Source organism: Eschscholzia californica, unplaced genomic scaffold, assembly GCF_041429995.1.
Source record: "Eschscholzia californica isolate CP2 unplaced genomic scaffold, dmEscCali1.0.p SCAF_6, whole genome shotgun sequence".
Taxonomy (NCBI): Eukaryota; Viridiplantae; Streptophyta; class Magnoliopsida; order Ranunculales; family Papaveraceae; genus Eschscholzia; species Eschscholzia californica.
Genome location: NW_028238483.1, coordinates 36,055,860 through 36,071,682, shown reverse-complemented (window position 1 = coordinate 36,071,682; position 15,823 = coordinate 36,055,860). Strand labels below are relative to the sequence as shown.

Genomic DNA, 15,823 nt, shown 5'->3' with positions numbered 1-15,823 from the left:
TCAAAGAAAGAGAAAAATAAGGTATCATCTACTTCTTAAATAAAGATTAAATAGGGTGAAAACTCAACTTCTCATAAATTGAAATACAACTACAAAAATCAAGCTAACTGTCACATTTGATGCAAAATATTGTCCCTCGCATGAGTTCTTCATCCCGTGTAGAGCTTAATTCTACTGACTCTTCTTGATCTAAGAAGGCGAATAGCAAGAACCATTCGAAAGAGTAAACATATTTCATATGCCCAACCTTGAGTATCTGACTCATCTTCATGCAAAGTTGGGAATCAAAATCTCATGATGGAAAAAATGCAACCTCTCCTGCCAAATAACGACACAGATGCTCTCTAGCATGTAAACCTTGCAATTAGAATCATAGGTCATGAACTCAACCTATGATCTCGGGCCTTAGTGACCGAACCTGTGCTAGGTGTCAGCTATCTACGCATGCCACGATTTCGTTCTCGTCTACGAAAGCGCTCAAGCATGAATTCATCTGTTGCAGCTTGCCTGCGACCTGCTGGCTCTATATCATTAGATGTGTCTGTAGGTTTGGCAACTGCATCGTTATCCTGTGTCTTTTTTTCCTTGTATAGCTCAGGATGATCTGAAGAATATTACAGTTATTTTAAAACGATGACGAATGAGGGAATACAAATTAGGAATTAACGTTCACATAATGAAATACAAGATCCCACAGGAGGCAATGATAAGCACCTCTACGAAGCTTTTCTGCGTAATCCTTGCCGCGTTGAAAATAGTCTGCACTGTAACTTGAGGGCATACTCAACTCTGTTTTTGTCCGGCCGGCAAGCCTTTTTTCCTGCAGAAGCTTTTTGGCAGCCTCTGTCTCTTCAATATTCCTTAACTTGTATCTGCCACATATACAAAGCATGAAGCAAATAATTAGTCATCTAAGGAGATCTAAGAAACCTGCATGATAATCATGCAGATGATACATGTGCTACTCAACACTATCCACCTACTGAGTAGCACATTTGAGATCTATCATCTCGTTTTTTTAGTACTTCAGTCTTTAAGTGTGACAAATATCAAATCTTAAGCCTAAGTTTGTCTGAAATTATAGGACTACCAGTTTAGCGCAAGATATTTCGTTAGATCTACCACCTGCCAATCAGAGAAGACCTTGCTAGATTTTCAAATCTTATTGAGATAGAGGAGGATGGGAAGAATATATACAAGCTTGGCTCGTGATCTATGTAATTACAACCTCTAAAAGTAGTTCACCAAGTTTAGTTAGGGAAGGACGAAGGACAGTTTGCAGTCTCTTTCCCTTTGTTGTTTTTAAGTTTTTTAAATAAGCTGGTGCAAGAAAAGTGATGACATTGAGAGAACCAAGGATGAGGGAGATGGAACCCCAAGGAGGAAGTTGGACGCTGAAGTCCTTTTATTGGGCAGAGACTGAAGAGGTATTCCAAGGTAAGTGGAAGGGGCACATACTGCACAGCCAGCACATCATATGCCAAACTTTATTAGGTCAGCCTGCTTAACCAATCCCACCCCCACTTCCATTCAAGCATATGTGCGACTAGTAATAATGATTTTTCTTTTCAAGTTTTATGGAGGTGGAATTTTTTGTCTGACCTCTTTAAGTGAATCTATTGTATATGCATCACAGCAAATATATATAATGTCTAGGAAAAGAGCTCAAACCGCCTAACAATCTAAACTAGCACACCAAAGAGGAATACTTCTAACGCCTCGACGAAGAACATGAAATCTAATAGAACACCTGTGCCACGTAACTGAAAGATCTTTGGTCCACTCACTTCTACAACGACTGTGAGTCTGACTTCATGGTTGTCAAATAAAACGGTAACACAGTGAAAACTGAGGAGCTGTATGATCTTTGTAACCTGTAGCGGCATATTTCTAATTTTGCCGACTAAAATGGGTATACGGTTCAACCCCGCGGATTTGCCAGATCTCTATTTGAAATTTCTCATTTCTGAGCAAGGTATAATTAGATAAAATAATTTTTGCATCAGATAGATTGAATTGGTAGAGAGGGAAAGAGTCGTGCATGACTAAAAATGACATAACAGAAACCAACATACTCGATAGGGAGCTGAACTTCAGCTATGCCAGTAGTCCACTGAGTAGAGCTCTCTTCTGAGTTCTTCTTCTTCACCTACAAGGGAAGAAGTACAAAGTTCAGTCTTGCATTATATTTCTCTTCATCATAAGGTTGACATCATGAAAAAGCAAAAACTAGTAAAGTGAATGAGGAGACTGGTCTTCCTAAGTATCAATTATCATAAACAAATTTGGGAATTTTAAGTGAACAATGAAAAACAGCTCACTCCACCATGCAGTAGAAGGGACAATCTCAAAAAATAAATGTGAGAACATGAAAGTGGGTACGTGTACCATTTGTCCCAAGAACAAAGTTCATCGAGTTATACGGGAGATATGTAAGATTTTTTTTTTCTTCCATTTAATTTGTTAGCTCAACTGAATCTTTACTTGATCTCAACCAAGTAATTGTAATTCAAATTTTTACATTACCTAGTGAAGCAAGCTGAACACGAGATATCAAGATGCAAATTTTTATCCTTTTCCATTTAGAACTTTTATATCTTCTTCCAGTACCTTTTCTCAATTACGACATGAACAACATAAACATTACATAAAAGAAAAGACCAAAAAGGATAAGCACAAACATTAGAGGTCTAACCCTACATCTCCTAGATACCTCAATGTCCCACTTGAAGTGAGGATATTCCAATATTATGATAAGATGGAAAATTAGATAGAGATAATCAGGGTTAGCATGGTTATAAGTTAGTAGAACTAGATGGTGATCAATGGATTGCTTCTTTGTTTTTTTTATCTCATTCTGAAAAAACACATACGAGAAAAAATAAAATCAAGAAAAAATCCAAATGAAATTGCATAGCAGAGCCCTCAATAAAGCACATATCACATTGAAACATCAGCAACTCACTTTGAGATGCTCAGGAATGACATACAATTCATCCTCCGCACGCTTTAAATCGTTCTCGATCTGAGTGGCAGAATCAATCTGTTTCCCCCTTTTCTTTGCCAACTCTTGTTCAACATACTTTATCCTGTAGAACACAATATAATTAGAAGATGGTCACTATTGGCATAAATTAAAGATAAGACTACAAGTCTACAACAGGACAATGAAGCAAGGTGAAGAAAACATTAGCATCAGTAGGTTCTTTTTTGCCATTTCTAGACGTCTTAGTTACCATGCTTTTCGGATTTCGTCAATTACTTAATTTATGATCCTAAGAGTACATACATATTTATTTTTCCTGTGTCTCCTGTTAAGATTATGGTTAGAAAATTCTTGCAAGAACATATTATTATTATTCCATAAGACGACCAGAAAATTTTAGGGTGGAGGTAAGGGTGTGGGGTCGGGGGAGGGGTTGGAAATTTTACATGTTGGGATCTTCAACCATTACAGCAGTTTCTTGAGCGAAGGTGTCCTGCAAGACCAACTCTTCCTTCTCTCCTTCAGCGTCGTTCTTTTCGCTCTGTTTTGGAGCAACGCTGGCTGTCTGCCGGACTGGTGCTGCAGGGATCCCTGATCTCCTTTCCCTCTGCTTCTGAAGGAATTTCACCTCTTCCAACGCCAATCTGAAAAATACAATTAAAGAAGGAGCTGATTGATCATAAAAAAACAAAAGCGCTTTACTCTCCTAGTGGATTTTTTTTACGAAGGGGCAATATTTCCAGAAACAATCAAACACCACATTTACGATTGAATTCCTTTTGTTGGGAGAAGAAATTCAAGCTAAAGAAACATTAGATTTTTGTTCATCGAGAAGTAACGACAAAGGCATAAACCTTATCAGTTTCATCCAAGTACCTAGGGAAAGAGAAAGAGATTCTAGGTTACAAGGAGCAGATTGCAGTGCCAATTTGAGAAACTTAAAAGTATAAGCAACTGATTTTTCAAAGGAATGCAAAATAAATGGTATGTAATACCTCATTTCTTCCTCATCTTCAGACTCTTTCTTTTTATCGTCTTCTTCTCCTTCTTGTCGGAGAGGTCTTTTCCGGAAGTTCTTTGGAGGCATTTGATTCTTGATCCCTGCAAAATCAAACTCCACTCCTCCTCCCTTAGATCCCTTTTGCTTGCGTTTCTTTAGGCCATGGAAAGATCATAATCAGGAAACAATAATTAAAGTTTGAAACACATTCCAAAACTCCGGTGTATATCAGTTTTAAGAACGTCTAGTATTTGACATAATTTAGTAATTAGTTCGCATAATTGTTCACATTTTAGTATATAGTAGTGGGTACATGAAATAGTCCCACAGTGTCCAAAGCCTAGGCTAACTGAGCGTGCTCAAGCTTATTAAGTGTCAAGGCCTTTTGGGGGGTCGTAGAGCCTTCGCACAAACAAAACCCCATACCCATTGAGCTAGGGTCTGAGTTTCAAAAACTGGGAAGATATTACTCAATTAACCTATCTGTAACAACTTCAATTCACTCTACATAATCTGGACTAAATTATCTAAACCCATATCCATCAATAGTACTATTACATCAACCTAATTAAACTGATGAGCAAGATGTTCTCCAAAACACTAATGAAATTTCTTCAAATGGAACGCCTTTCTAATATTTTCTGCTGAATATTAACTCTAAACATAATAAATTTAACAATTAGGATGATGGGTAGATTGATTAGCGATTACAGATACTAAGATTGATACCCTTTTAGAACCATCAGGGTTCAGGCTACTAAACCCTAGATTGGTATGCCAGTGAAGAGAGAGATAGAGAGAAAGTACCTCTAGTTAGAGAAAAAAGTGGACTCGTCTCTTCGACCAGCAACTTTGGAGGATTTGATTCTTCACTTGTGTGGTTTATTTTGGGGGTTTTTAGCCTTGATTTAAACTTCTAATTCAAAATAGGGAGATTTAGTATTACATCCCTAATATCTTAAGGAAGGTAATATATACCCCTAAATTAAAATAAAGTACAAAAAGGTCCAAAACTAAAACCTAAAAAAAGCCCTAGCTGTTTTACCTCATCAAAATCTAGTTTCTACCTTCCGTCGTCATCCATAGCCAAAGTCTCTCTACATCAATCTCTTCATTGTCAAAGGAATTCAGCAGATAACCCAGGTACATTCTTCATCTTCTTCTTCGATTCTCTTTCAATCTTATACAGTTCATATGATTCTTGAGCATCACATGAAACCTAGAAAATGTTGGGGGAAGTTTCCATGAAAAACGAGCTAATTTCACCACAGATTCATGTTCTTCTGACCTTGGATTAATGGAACCCATTGTTCTGTGACTGGTTGGTGAAGAAAGGAGAAACCTTTCCTATTCTTCATCCATTACCAGAGTAAATTTCTAAAAAAAATTCATAAAAATAGCAACTTTATCTTTTAGAGTTTTATTTTAGCCTTTTAGGGTTTCAACCACAGTGACTCCTTATCACCTTCACCTCCTCCTCATCGTCTCTATAAGTTTGAGTTGATTTGTTTGATTCAACTGCAGATTTTTTTATCCTTCTGTATCAATCTGGTAAGGTCTTCTCCTCGGTTCAACTTCAAATCCAGTTGATTGTCCTTTTGAATCGAAATCAACTCTTTGTTCTATATTCTCCACTTCACTCCCAAAAGCCTGAATCACATATAAAAACAGATAATAGTTAGGCAAAGTGACTTTTTTTTTTCTTTTTGAGCTAAATTACAAATATACAATATGTTGATTAATGTCTCAAAACCTTGAATTGAGTTTGTGAATGGGAGGATTTTGAGTTTATAATATGTTTATGATTCTATGAATGCTCGATTTGATTAAATACATATTGTCTGAGTAAATGTGGTAGATCCCAATTTAATCACCCCTACTTGCTTCCAATTTCTGAAGCATAAATAATAATATAGTTTTATTGTTTTCTTCAGCAAGTGATTTGATTTTTTGAACCTTACTAGGGTAAGGAGAGAGGTACAGACATGGGCGAGGAGCAGATAAAGTTATTCTTTGCTGCCGATAGTCCTCCAATATCAGTCATTGCTGCTGCGAAGATCTCTGGCACTACAGTGTTAACTGATTCAAGTCTTTCTTCTGGATCGCTTCCCTACCTTCACTTCTCCTCTTCCGGGTAAAGTATATAATGAAATATATATCTGATTGGAGATTATCTATAATGTCATTGGTAGATAATTCGCCTGATATTCTCTATCTTTCTTGTTGCTTCAAGCTTTACTCGAAGCTTTGGTAGTAGATGACTATGAAAATCTTGTATTAGAAATTATATTAACAAATTTAAGGAATATTTTGTTTATATTTAGTGCTTAAAAATCTTGAATTCTGAACTAATGAACGGTTCTGATCTTTATCTGTCTTCCAGATCTAAATTGCAGGGAGTTAATGTAATACTACGATATCTTGGTCGGGTAGCATCAGTACCCAGTTTTTATGGACAGAATGCATTGGAATCTGGACAGGTACTATAATATTCAAACGTTTCTCGTTTGATTTTCAGAATCTATTTTCTTCTTTTGTTTCCCTTCATGTTTGTAGTCCTTTTCCACAGATTGATGAGTGGCTAGAATACAGCTCTGTCTTCTCACAAGGCTCGGAATTTGAGAATGCATGCAAATATGTAGATACTTATTTATCATCGAGGACTCTCTTGGTTGGACACAGTTTGTCTCTTGCAGACGTAGCAATCTGGTCAGGTCTTGCAGGTAAATAATTTTTTGCAGGGTTGATGAATCTGGCGGCACTTTTATCTTGGCTCTTAAATTAATTCTGCTTATTATGCACAAAAAAGTTTAAAAAGTGGTTGAGATAAATATTGTGGTCTCTAAGACACTTTCATGATCCAGTAGATCGTACCTTGAAGATTTCCTGCACTCCCAAATATTTAGAAGTTTTTTTGATGATATCCATGATTTTACCCTACTTGCTGGACTATATATTTATTTTATTACATGAGGAAGATTTGTATTGCTCAGTGTATATTTTGCTGTGTAGTATGCACCAAAGAACTACTATACTTTATCCTTCCCAGCTAGACGTTAATAACCTTGGTTGTTCTTAGTTTTTTGTGTGTAATTTATCTTTTACTTTTTGTTAATTTTTGTTGCTTTTTGCTCACAGGCAGTGGACAAAGATGGGAAAGTCTGAGGAAGTCAAAGAAGTACGCAAATCTAGTCCGTTGGTTTAATTCAATTACGGAGGAATATAATACATTGTTAGGCGATGTCATAACAACCTATGTTGGTAAAAGAGGGGTTGGAAAACCGGTTGTGGTCAAAGAGAAGGAGAAGAAAGGAACATCTGTGACTGTAGAAAGCAACGAGAAGGGGAAAGCTGCCATCCGTGCCACTTTCGAAGTAGACCTTCCTGGTGCGAAAGCTGGAGAGGTTTGCTTGCGTTTTGCCCCAGAACCCAGTGGGTATCTTCATATTGGACACTCAAAAGCTGCACTCCTGAATCAGTATTTTGCTCAAAGATACAATGGCCGGCTAATAATTCGCTTTGATGATACAAATCCCGCCAAGGAAAGCAACGAGTTTGTGGATAATCTACTGATAGATATTAGGACACTTGGTATCACATGGGATGCTGTTACATACACTTCAGATTACTTCCCGCAGCTGATGGAAATGGCCGAAAAATTGATAATTCAAGGGAAAGCATATGTTGATGACACTCCACGGGAGGAGATGCAGAAAGAAAGGATGGATGGTATTGAATCAAAATCTAGGAGCAATACCCCTGAGAAGAATATGGAATTATGGAAGGAGATGATTAAAGGGTCAGAAAGCGGTTTGGTGTGCTGCCTCCGTGGTAAGTTGGATATGCAGGACCCAAACAAGTCACTTCGAGATCCGGTGTATTACCGTTGTAATCCAGTCCCTCATCATCGTATTGGGTCCAAGTATAAAATTTACCCAACATATGATTTTGCTTGTCCATTTGTTGATGCAACAGAAGGTATAACACATGCCCTCCGATCTAGTGAATACCATGATCGCAATGCACAGTATTACAGAATCCTTGGGGACATGGGACTAAGAAAGGTCCAGATTTATGAATTCAGTCGATTGAATATGGTGTATACACTTCTTAGCAAGCGTAAACTTCTTTGGTTTGTTCAACAAAATTTGGTTGATGGTTGGGATGATCCTCGTTTTCCAACTGTGCAAGGAATTGTTCGTAGAGGCCTGAAAATCGAGTCATTGATACAATTCATTCTTGAGCAGGTAAGATATTTTATATCTAACATCCTAACTTCATTGTCGTCGTTAAGTATATATATATATATATATATATGGTATGCTTTAATAGGTCCACCTTGAAGTTCTTCATTAGGAAAATGGTTTGTGTGTCAAATCCCCGCTTATATGAAGAACATGATAGTTCTTTTAAATAGCCGCATGGTGCACCATGTACCCATTGTACCCATTCTTAAATAGCCGCATGGTGCACCATGTACCCATTGTCAATCTTCGCTTGGATTAGGAGAATAGATAAATTTAAGAATGTATCTTATCTTGATGTTGTTATGCAATGGGATACATGGATGATGTGAGACATTGTCCATAGTATCCCACCCATCTGTATATAGTTTCTTTTTTTTTTTAATATATTCATTCTAATTTTCAAAAAAAAAACCATGTACCCATTGTACAACTTCATTATTTCTTAAATAGATATCTCCCTTGGCACGTCTTTCACTTGAGCAAACACTTATAATATAGCTAGCTCTTTGTAGGCTTTGTGTAAGTTTACTACTTCTGACAGTTACAAGACTCCATCTTTGGTTTTCTTCTAATTTGCGACACCCACTTTGTACACTTAACCTTATAACGTGCTCGAGCTTATCATTTGTTTCATCTTCATTTTGTGTGGGTACACTAGGGAGCCTCGAAAAATCTCAATCTCATGGAGTGGGACAAGCTATGGACCATTAATAAGAAGATAATCGACCCAGTTTGCCCCAGGCATACTGCTGTCCTTCAAGAAAGGCGTGTGATACTAACCCTGGTTGACGGTCCAGAGAAGCCATTTGTGCGCATCATACCAAGGCATAAGAAGTTTGAAGGTGCTGGAAATAAAGCTACCACATATGCTAAAAGAATATGGTTAGATCATGCCGATGCATCATCTATCTCAGTAGGTGAGGAAATAACATTGATGGATTGGGGTAATGCAATAATAAAAGAGATAGGAAAAGACCAAGATGGAGTTGTTACAGAGATGACTGGAGTTCTGCACCTTGAAGGCTCTGTTAAGACCACAAAACTGAAGCTTACATGGCTAGCGGAAACTGATGAATTGGTTAATCTCTCATTGGTCGAATTGGACTATCTTATCACGAAGAAGAAGGTATATATATTATTATATTCTCTGTCTTTTGTACTATATGAAATTAAATGTCGTGCTAAATGCTTAGCCGATGTACCTGGTGTAAATGCAGCTGGAAGAAGGAGAAGATTTTCAAGATGTGCTTAATCCTTGTACGAAGAAGGAGACGTTGGCACTTGGTGATTCCAATATGCGTAATTTAAAACATGGGGAGATATTGCAACTGGAGAGGAAAGGATACTTCAGATGTGATGCCCCGTTTATTAGACCTTCGAAGCCTATAGTTCTGATTGCAATTCCAGATGGAAGACAACAGACTTCGACGAAGTAACTCTAAATTATGCGCAGACGAGTGTCTGTTCTTTAGAATGTTCATGTTGAAACTAATTGTGTTCCAGTGGCAATGTTTTTGCTTTATCTTCGCAGGTAAATTGATTCGAGCAAGATTCGAATCAACGTTTGTAACCTGTGGAAGATGTGGTGTGTTTAGGTTGAAAGGTTATATTTATTTAGATGAAACGAATTGATGCAGTTTTACTATGTTTTGATGAATTTTTGCACTTAGAGTCCAATGTTGTCTTTTACAATTAATTGAGAGAACTGCTATTTGGATAAATTGTTTGTTTGACAAGGTGGAGAAGCTTTTGTTGCATTCCTTTTACTGTTGAAACATAAAATTTAACATGTCTTCAAAGTTATATGAGCACGATGAGGAAGTTCGCCTGATGTGGCTGCCCACCTCTAACAAATTTGAACATATGTAGGGTATTTAGGTTCATTAGTCTATCACCCTATTGTACAGTTGAAGCGTAAGTAAATTTTGATTCACCATTTTGTTTACTGAATGGTGTAGCTTTGATTAGAGTATCAACTGAGTCAAGTGAGTCGGGCCGTACGCTTTCAAAATGTGAAAGGAGGATATCTTTTAAAGATAAGCGACCTGTCAATGCTCGGGTTTTCGAAAAGAAAATGTTCAAGTTACTGTCAATGCTCAGGTTTTCCGAAAAGAAAATGTTCAAGTTCATGAAAAAGAACACAAAGATTTAATCACCAACTACTTTTTACTTCTTTCAAATTGTTCTTCCTTTTGTTATGTTTTGATCACTTCTCCGAACCAGAATAACACATTAGAACTCATCCTGTAGCAAATCTTTCGATCCTTCTGCGCCTTAGTTCTTCCAAGGTAAGGTCACGAGACCTATTTGAGATATTAATAGACGATGATAACCCAATACCATTCCCTCTTCCTGTTCCACACATCTCACACACACTCATCCACTCTGAATTATCGTATGTACATGTTCCACATCTCCATCCACTACCACTAGGATAACTCCTTCCCGTCCCTGGTCTGTTCCCACCGACCCTCCCCCTACCAGAAATACGTCTTCGCCTTGACCTGATCCAGTCACGGACAAACTTCACTGGCCAGCTTAATACACCAGTAGCACCCCTGATGAGAGTGGTTAACGGGTCTGGACCTCGATATGAACCTTTCAACCGAACATAGAGAAGCCCGGCAAGTATTCCACCAAGGTGACCCAAGAACGAAACCTGGGGCACAAACATCTGGATTAGGACTAGCTCTGCCCATGCTGCATACCGTGCAGGAACAATAAGTCCGTGCACAGATGTGTAGTTGTCTGATTGGGAATTTAGTACAACTTTCATGGCAAAGAGAACTCCAGAGAACCCGACGGAGTACTCGTTGTAGAAAGAACGTTCGTAATCAAAGAACAGGAGAAGTGATTTAGAAAGAAGTAAAGTGATTCCTTGGGACATTGCAACAAGTGCAGCAATCATCGATGCAAACTCGGCACTTCCCATTGAAGTCTCCAACTGGATTCCCTTCCAGAGGAGTGACATCATATTGAAGACAAGATGCGATTCACCCATGTGGTAGAACGCTGACAAGACGAAGCGCTTAAGGTCCCTGTGCTGCTCAAGACCAAAAAGCAAAGAAATATAATTACTTAGAATAGGAAAATGCAAAAAATAAAAAATAAAATAAAAAGAAATGCATGGAATTATTGATTTTCGTTAGTTTGCTTCTTCCTAATATAGAGCAATACTTGCAACTACCGAATGATTCAATACAAGCAGTTGCCCAAACTGCATATTTTACTTTTTTAGTGATGTTATTGCGTTCAAACAGATTACCATCATCAAACACCATCGCGGGATACATACCAATGTCACCAATTACTCTAAACCACCACCTTAGTGCACCGCGTCTTCGTATTGTTTTTAGGTGGATTTGGTATAAGGCACTAGTTTAGTAGTTTACTACAAGATTTTTTAGTTAACTAGTTAAAATTTCGAGTTCTATAACAATAGAATGTCTCTGTGTAGTAGGAGTATTATATATAGATCCTAGAGAGTATATATTATATATGGAAAATGGCCTTTAAGGGTCTTTATATGGCCTCTTACGGGTCTAAATGGTGTGCTTATGGTAGTTAATGTGCTTATTCAATTCATGTTATATCTTCATGTCGTATCATCATGATGTATCATACATGTAATGAATGTTATGACTCTTGGAGTTCTTCAGTCCAAAACTTAAGGCCACCGAAAATAAGAGGTATAATACCCCTTTGCCTATCCGAGGATACTCAAATGGTAGCATATACCGTGCCGAAGCTATATACCAGAGAGACCAGGGTTCAGGTAACATTGATACAGACAATGTAGCCAGAATGAATAATCACCCCCACAATTAACACTTGGAAGCTAGTTTGTAATTTGGGATTATCAGTGTATCAACTATAGGACCAAGTATGAGGTTGATTATTCAAATAAACAGACAATACATCAAACTAGCTAGGGTTATAAGAAACTTAAACACATTTGATATCATAAATCAAAACCACTATTTCAAAAATACCAAAAAGAAAGAAAAACCCCAAGTTAGTTTATTGAAGAATAGAGATATATATATATATATACCTTAAGGATGAGATGGGGATTGAACCAGACTTCATCAATTGTGGGAAGAAGTTTATTAAGGATACCAGGTCTGAGATAGATGAGGGTATTTGCAACTAGTAGGGCAGCTGTTACAGGAGGCTTCCTCTCTGATCTGTAATACTCGTTCACCGTGTGTAGCGCCAATAGTGGTATCATCCCTCTCGATATTCTTCTTCCACCTACTCCATCCATTATCCTCTCTCTCTCTCTCTCTCTAGGAATTTCAGACTCTCTCTCTCTCTAGTCTCTAGGAATTTCAGACTCTCTCTCTCTCTCAATGGGAATTTCAGACTCTCTCTCTCTAGTCTCTAGGAATTTCAGACTCTTCTATCTTTCTCTCTGAGAATTTCAGATTGAAGGAGTAGTTTCGGAACCTGACTATTTATTTTCCTCTCTAATGACGAAAATGACCCTTAAAAAATTTAATTGGATTCACAGCGATTTTATTGTTCATTCCGCGATTGAGGGCAGATTGGTCAATGTAATCTATAATAGAGTTCTATTAGGCCTCCTTGGAGTTTTGGTGGATTTGATGAATATATGCTTCCTTTCACAACAAGAAAACTAGAAAAGGGTAGAGGCATCTAGTACTTTCTTCTTCTTCTCGCCGGATTCCATGGTTAATATGGTGCTTGTAAAAGCGTCCCGTCATTTTAGTCTCCCCTCAAGTGGTAGTTTCCTAGGTCAAGCCCCCACCAAATGCTCTGGAACTGCCCCAATCTATGGAGGCCGCAAGGCGCACCTATAGACTCACGTACGGTTATAAGATTCCAAGTATCATGTGTCGACGTCTACTTTCCCTTTAAAAAAAAGCCCAATTTGGACGCAATTTTTATTTTTTTGTTTTGTTGAAATTCTTGAGATTATATTCTCTCTGTTTGTTGGAAACCATTATACGACTTAAAAGAGAGGTAAACTATAGTATTGGCTAAACAATAATATTTTATTCGGCCTTAAACAAGATAAACAGAAAGTTGTTAGTATAAGGCGAGAATGAATTTCGTTTCTTCAAGACATTTTACACCTCTGTACAATACCAACTATTGGATATTCTCCCAGGATTTTCAGCGACTTCTCTTCAGAGTTGTGATTGGCATTTTACAGTTTATAAAGCGTACGAACTCTCGGGAGCAATATGACTTTTTTTTTTGTTTCTGACTTAATATTCTAGACTAACTGGAATGCTCCGGACCTGACTTTAGAAAGCTCTAGGACTTTATAGGTGGTGAAGGGGCATCTTATGGATGCATCCGGTCTAGCATATGTGATGTGGATCATCACATCCAATGGTCAGCGAGCGCCACATGGTGACTCGTGATCGAGTCAACCCATTGGTTGATGCATGACACTTCACCGCTCCGATAGTCTGATCTACCAAGAGGACTGATCCAAATCTACAAACACAATAAGGCTCCTCACAACACTGCAAAGTGCGTTGTAAACACTCATCCGCCCACGCGGCCCACAAGCACATGCATACCTTACACTCTTATCCCCTATCTTGACAATAGGTGAGGGATTTAATATAAGGGAAAACATTTCCTTCTATTTAGAAGATGTGATAACTATAGTTTGAACTTGTACCAATTTGGACTACATTTATGAAAATGAAATAACCTGCTTAAGATTTTCTTTGATACAGTATTATACTTTGTTCCAAAATAATAAAAAACCAAATGGTCTTTACCAAATATTTGGAGTATGAGATATAACTTCAATTATCTATTATCAATCCCATAACTGTGGTGAATTAGAGTGGAGACAAAAGAAAAATGTAGCCCCACGAAATCATGGGTCATGATTTGCTCCGAGTACCAAGTCTTTCCTTTCTAAGCAAAATATTAATAATTCATAGTACTACTATAATTAACAATAAGTTATGATTTATCAATCATGGAGTAAATATAGAGTAGTATACTAATTATTCCTTGAAATTGAAAAGTCAAACTCACACCCTTCTTAATTATCTTCCACTTTACCAAATTAAATAATCCAAATCCATCCCAAGATACATCTAACACATTAACATATAAAGAACTCCGGCTAATCGGAATCTCACAACTCCGACCAACCATATATATATATAGAGAGAGAGAGAGAGAGATCTGAGAAATGGGTAGATGAATGTTAAATAATATATAGTAAATGGGTAGAGGCTCTAAATTCTACTTTTTAGGAACAAATCTTGATTTGATCTTCTGAACCTCTTTAGTACCAACTTGAAAAGCTTTAGTCAAAACATTATCAGGAACAGGAGGATTAGCACCAAAAAGAGTAGCAGCTAATGATTGAGTACCAGGCAATTGACTATTAAAAGCAGATAAAACTGAAGCAGCTTCATCTCCATTATTCTTCTGAAAATGAACTAATGCTTTAGGAAACACAAAGACTTCACCTTTCTTGATTGTTTTAGAAATCAAAACATTAGAAGTAGTAATAAATCCAACATCAAGTTGTCCTTCAAGAACAAATACAATTTCAGTAGCTCTTGGGTGAGTGTGAGGTGGGTTTAATCCACCTGGTGCGTAATCGATTCTAGCTAATGAAACCCCAAGAGTATTAAGACCTGGGATTTTCTCAACGTTTGCCCCTGTTACTAATGATCCAACTGAATTGTTTACTGTTCCTGGTTTAGATAGACCATCAAAGAAGAAATCTGTTGATGTTATGTTTGATGCTTGTTTGCATACGAATCCGTTTACCTTTATCCCTGTGAATAATAAAGTTGATAGTTTGAGTGATTTGTAGATGAGAAATTAGGGTTTTAGTGAGAGAAATTGAAAATGAAGAATAGGTAGTATTTTGTTTACCTGAAGAGCGATCAGCAACACATAAGTCTTGGAGTGCATCTGGATCTGATGCGGTTGTGGTGCCAATCACGAAAAGGAGGAGGATGGTCAGAGTAGCAGCCGCCATTGTTGAATTGTAGAGAGAGATGTAGGAAGAGAGTTGTGTTTGTGAGTACAGAAAGGTTTGAATTTTATAGTGTATTATTAAAGAAAGGAAGAGGGGAATGAAGTGAAATGTGGATGAGAGTGGTTGAGGAAAAGAAAGAAAATGGGGATGTGAGACAGAGCATAGAGTCTTCTTGGGTTCAAAGTCATCAACATTTGAAAGCTACTCACTCTCTCTTTCCTTTATTTCTTTGAATTTTATCAATGCCAATATTTTCCACACTGCTACTTTTTTTTTGTTGCCAATTCCACACTGCTACTTGACCCGAATTTCTGTCAACGAAAAAAAACTTGACCCGAATTTTTCATCTGCTCTATTGTTGATGTAAGATACTCGTCTTCGAATCTGGACATGATATGTTATACTTCGACAAATATCTCGGGCCGAGAAAAAATTTCTTACTAAACACTAGTGTTATTTTTGGATGAGCAAAAACTTCTAAAATAACCCCTAGGTCACTATTCCGTTTATTTTCAACCACAAGAGTTGGTTGAAAATAAGTGTTAAATGTGATGATTTCATAACAAGATTCCAAAAGTAAAGGGCATTTCGTTTTAATG

The 15,823-nt window shown here is 37.4% G+C and overlaps 4 protein-coding genes across 7 annotated transcripts; 1 reads left to right on the top strand and 3 right to left on the bottom strand.

The window, feature by feature from the left end:
• Window positions 1–17: 17 nt before the first annotated feature.
• On the bottom strand, window positions 18–4,899 carry LOC147534191 (integrator complex subunit-like protein). Of its 2 annotated transcripts, XM_086650936.1 has the most exons (8): window positions 4,794–4,870; window positions 3,982–4,139; window positions 3,841–3,862; window positions 3,433–3,630; window positions 2,966–3,089; window positions 2,076–2,149; window positions 715–872; window positions 18–604 (listed from the first exon to the last, which is right to left on the bottom strand). In XM_086650936.1, exons 3-8 carry the CDS (start codon window positions 3,852–3,854, stop codon window positions 435–437), a joined length of 738 nt encoding a protein of 245 aa, XP_086507062.1. In that variant the 5' UTR covers window positions 3,855–3,862; window positions 3,982–4,139; window positions 4,794–4,870; the 3' UTR covers window positions 18–434. The 2 variants fall into 2 exon arrangements, with proteins under 2 accessions (XP_086507062.1, XP_086507061.1); XM_086650935.1 differs by lacking the exon at window positions 3,841–3,862 and having other exon boundaries at window positions 4,794–4,899.
• An 87-nt stretch (window positions 4,900–4,986) lies between these two features.
• On the top strand, window positions 4,987–9,954 carry LOC147534190 (Glutamyl/glutaminyl-tRNA synthetase, class Ic). 2 transcript variants are annotated; one of them, XM_086650934.1, is made up of 7 exons: window positions 4,987–5,129; window positions 5,921–6,120; window positions 6,370–6,466; window positions 6,556–6,709; window positions 7,125–8,233; window positions 8,892–9,359; window positions 9,451–9,954. In XM_086650934.1, exons 2-7 carry the CDS (start codon window positions 5,972–5,974, stop codon window positions 9,667–9,669), a joined length of 2,196 nt encoding a protein of 731 aa, XP_086507060.1. In that variant the 5' UTR covers window positions 4,987–5,129; window positions 5,921–5,971; the 3' UTR covers window positions 9,670–9,954. The 2 variants fall into 2 exon arrangements, with proteins under 2 accessions (XP_086507060.1, XP_086507059.1); XM_086650933.1 differs by having other exon boundaries at window positions 4,990–5,129; window positions 5,951–6,120.
• A 426-nt stretch (window positions 9,955–10,380) lies between these two features.
• RBL14 (RHOMBOID-like protein 14) lies at window positions 10,381–13,382 on the bottom strand. Of its 2 annotated transcripts, XM_086650932.1 has the most exons (4): window positions 12,632–12,666; window positions 12,551–12,573; window positions 12,288–12,518; window positions 10,381–11,276 (listed from the first exon to the last, which is right to left on the bottom strand). In XM_086650932.1, the coding sequence occupies exons 3-4, from the start codon at window positions 12,498–12,500 to the stop codon at window positions 10,473–10,475; spliced, it is 1,017 nt and encodes a 338-aa protein (XP_086507058.1). In that variant the 5' UTR covers window positions 12,501–12,518; window positions 12,551–12,573; window positions 12,632–12,666; the 3' UTR covers window positions 10,381–10,472. The 2 variants fall into 2 exon arrangements, with proteins under 2 accessions (XP_086507058.1, XP_086507057.1); XM_086650931.1 differs by lacking the exon at window positions 12,551–12,573 and having other exon boundaries at window positions 12,288–12,540; window positions 12,632–13,382.
• Window positions 13,383–14,134: 752 nt separating this feature from the next.
• LOC147534188 (germin-like protein subfamily 2 member 4) lies at window positions 14,135–15,560 on the bottom strand. Its single transcript, XM_086649373.1, has 2 exons — window positions 15,119–15,560; window positions 14,135–15,018 (listed from the first exon to the last, which is right to left on the bottom strand). The coding sequence occupies exons 1-2, from the start codon at window positions 15,222–15,224 to the stop codon at window positions 14,474–14,476; spliced, it is 651 nt and encodes a 216-aa protein (XP_086505499.1). The 5' UTR covers window positions 15,225–15,560; the 3' UTR covers window positions 14,135–14,473.
• Window positions 15,561–15,823: the final 263 nt, after the last annotated feature.

Bases quoted from the DNA above. Each gene is read 5' to 3' on its own strand.
- LOC147534191 (XM_086650935.1), bottom strand. From the start codon at position 4,073: ATGCCTCCAAAGAACTTCCGGAAAAGACCTCTCCGACAAGAAGGAGAA. The intron at 3,090-3,432 runs GTAAAATTTCCA...TGTGTTCTACAG, and splicing joins ATGGTTGAAGATCCCAACAT to GATAAAGTATGTTGAACAAG. The intron at 2,150-2,965 runs GTGAGTTGCTGA...CTTCCCTTGTAG, and splicing joins TCATTCCTGAGCATCTCAAA to GTGAAGAAGAAGAACTCAGA.
- LOC147534190 (XM_086650934.1), top strand. From the start codon at position 5,972: ATGGGCGAGGAGCAGATAAAGTTATTCTTTGCTGCCGATAGTCCTCCA. The intron at 6,467-6,555 runs GTACTATAATAT...CCTTTTCCACAG, and splicing joins ATGCATTGGAATCTGGACAG to ATTGATGAGTGGCTAGAATA. The intron at 9,360-9,450 runs GTATATATATTA...GTGTAAATGCAG, and splicing joins ATCTTATCACGAAGAAGAAG to CTGGAAGAAGGAGAAGATTT.
- RBL14 (XM_086650931.1), bottom strand. From the start codon at position 12,500: ATGGATGGAGTAGGTGGAAGAAGAATATCGAGAGGGATGATACCACTA. The intron at 11,277-12,287 runs GTATATATATAT...GGTCTTGAGCAG, and splicing joins ATCCCCATCTCATCCTTAAG to CACAGGGACCTTAAGCGCTT.
- LOC147534188 (XM_086649373.1), bottom strand. From the start codon at position 15,224: ATGGCGGCTGCTACTCTGACCATCCTCCTCCTTTTCGTGATTGGCACC. The intron at 15,019-15,118 runs GTAAACAAAATA...TATTATTCACAG, and splicing joins TGTTGCTGATCGCTCTTCAG to GGATAAAGGTAAACGGATTC.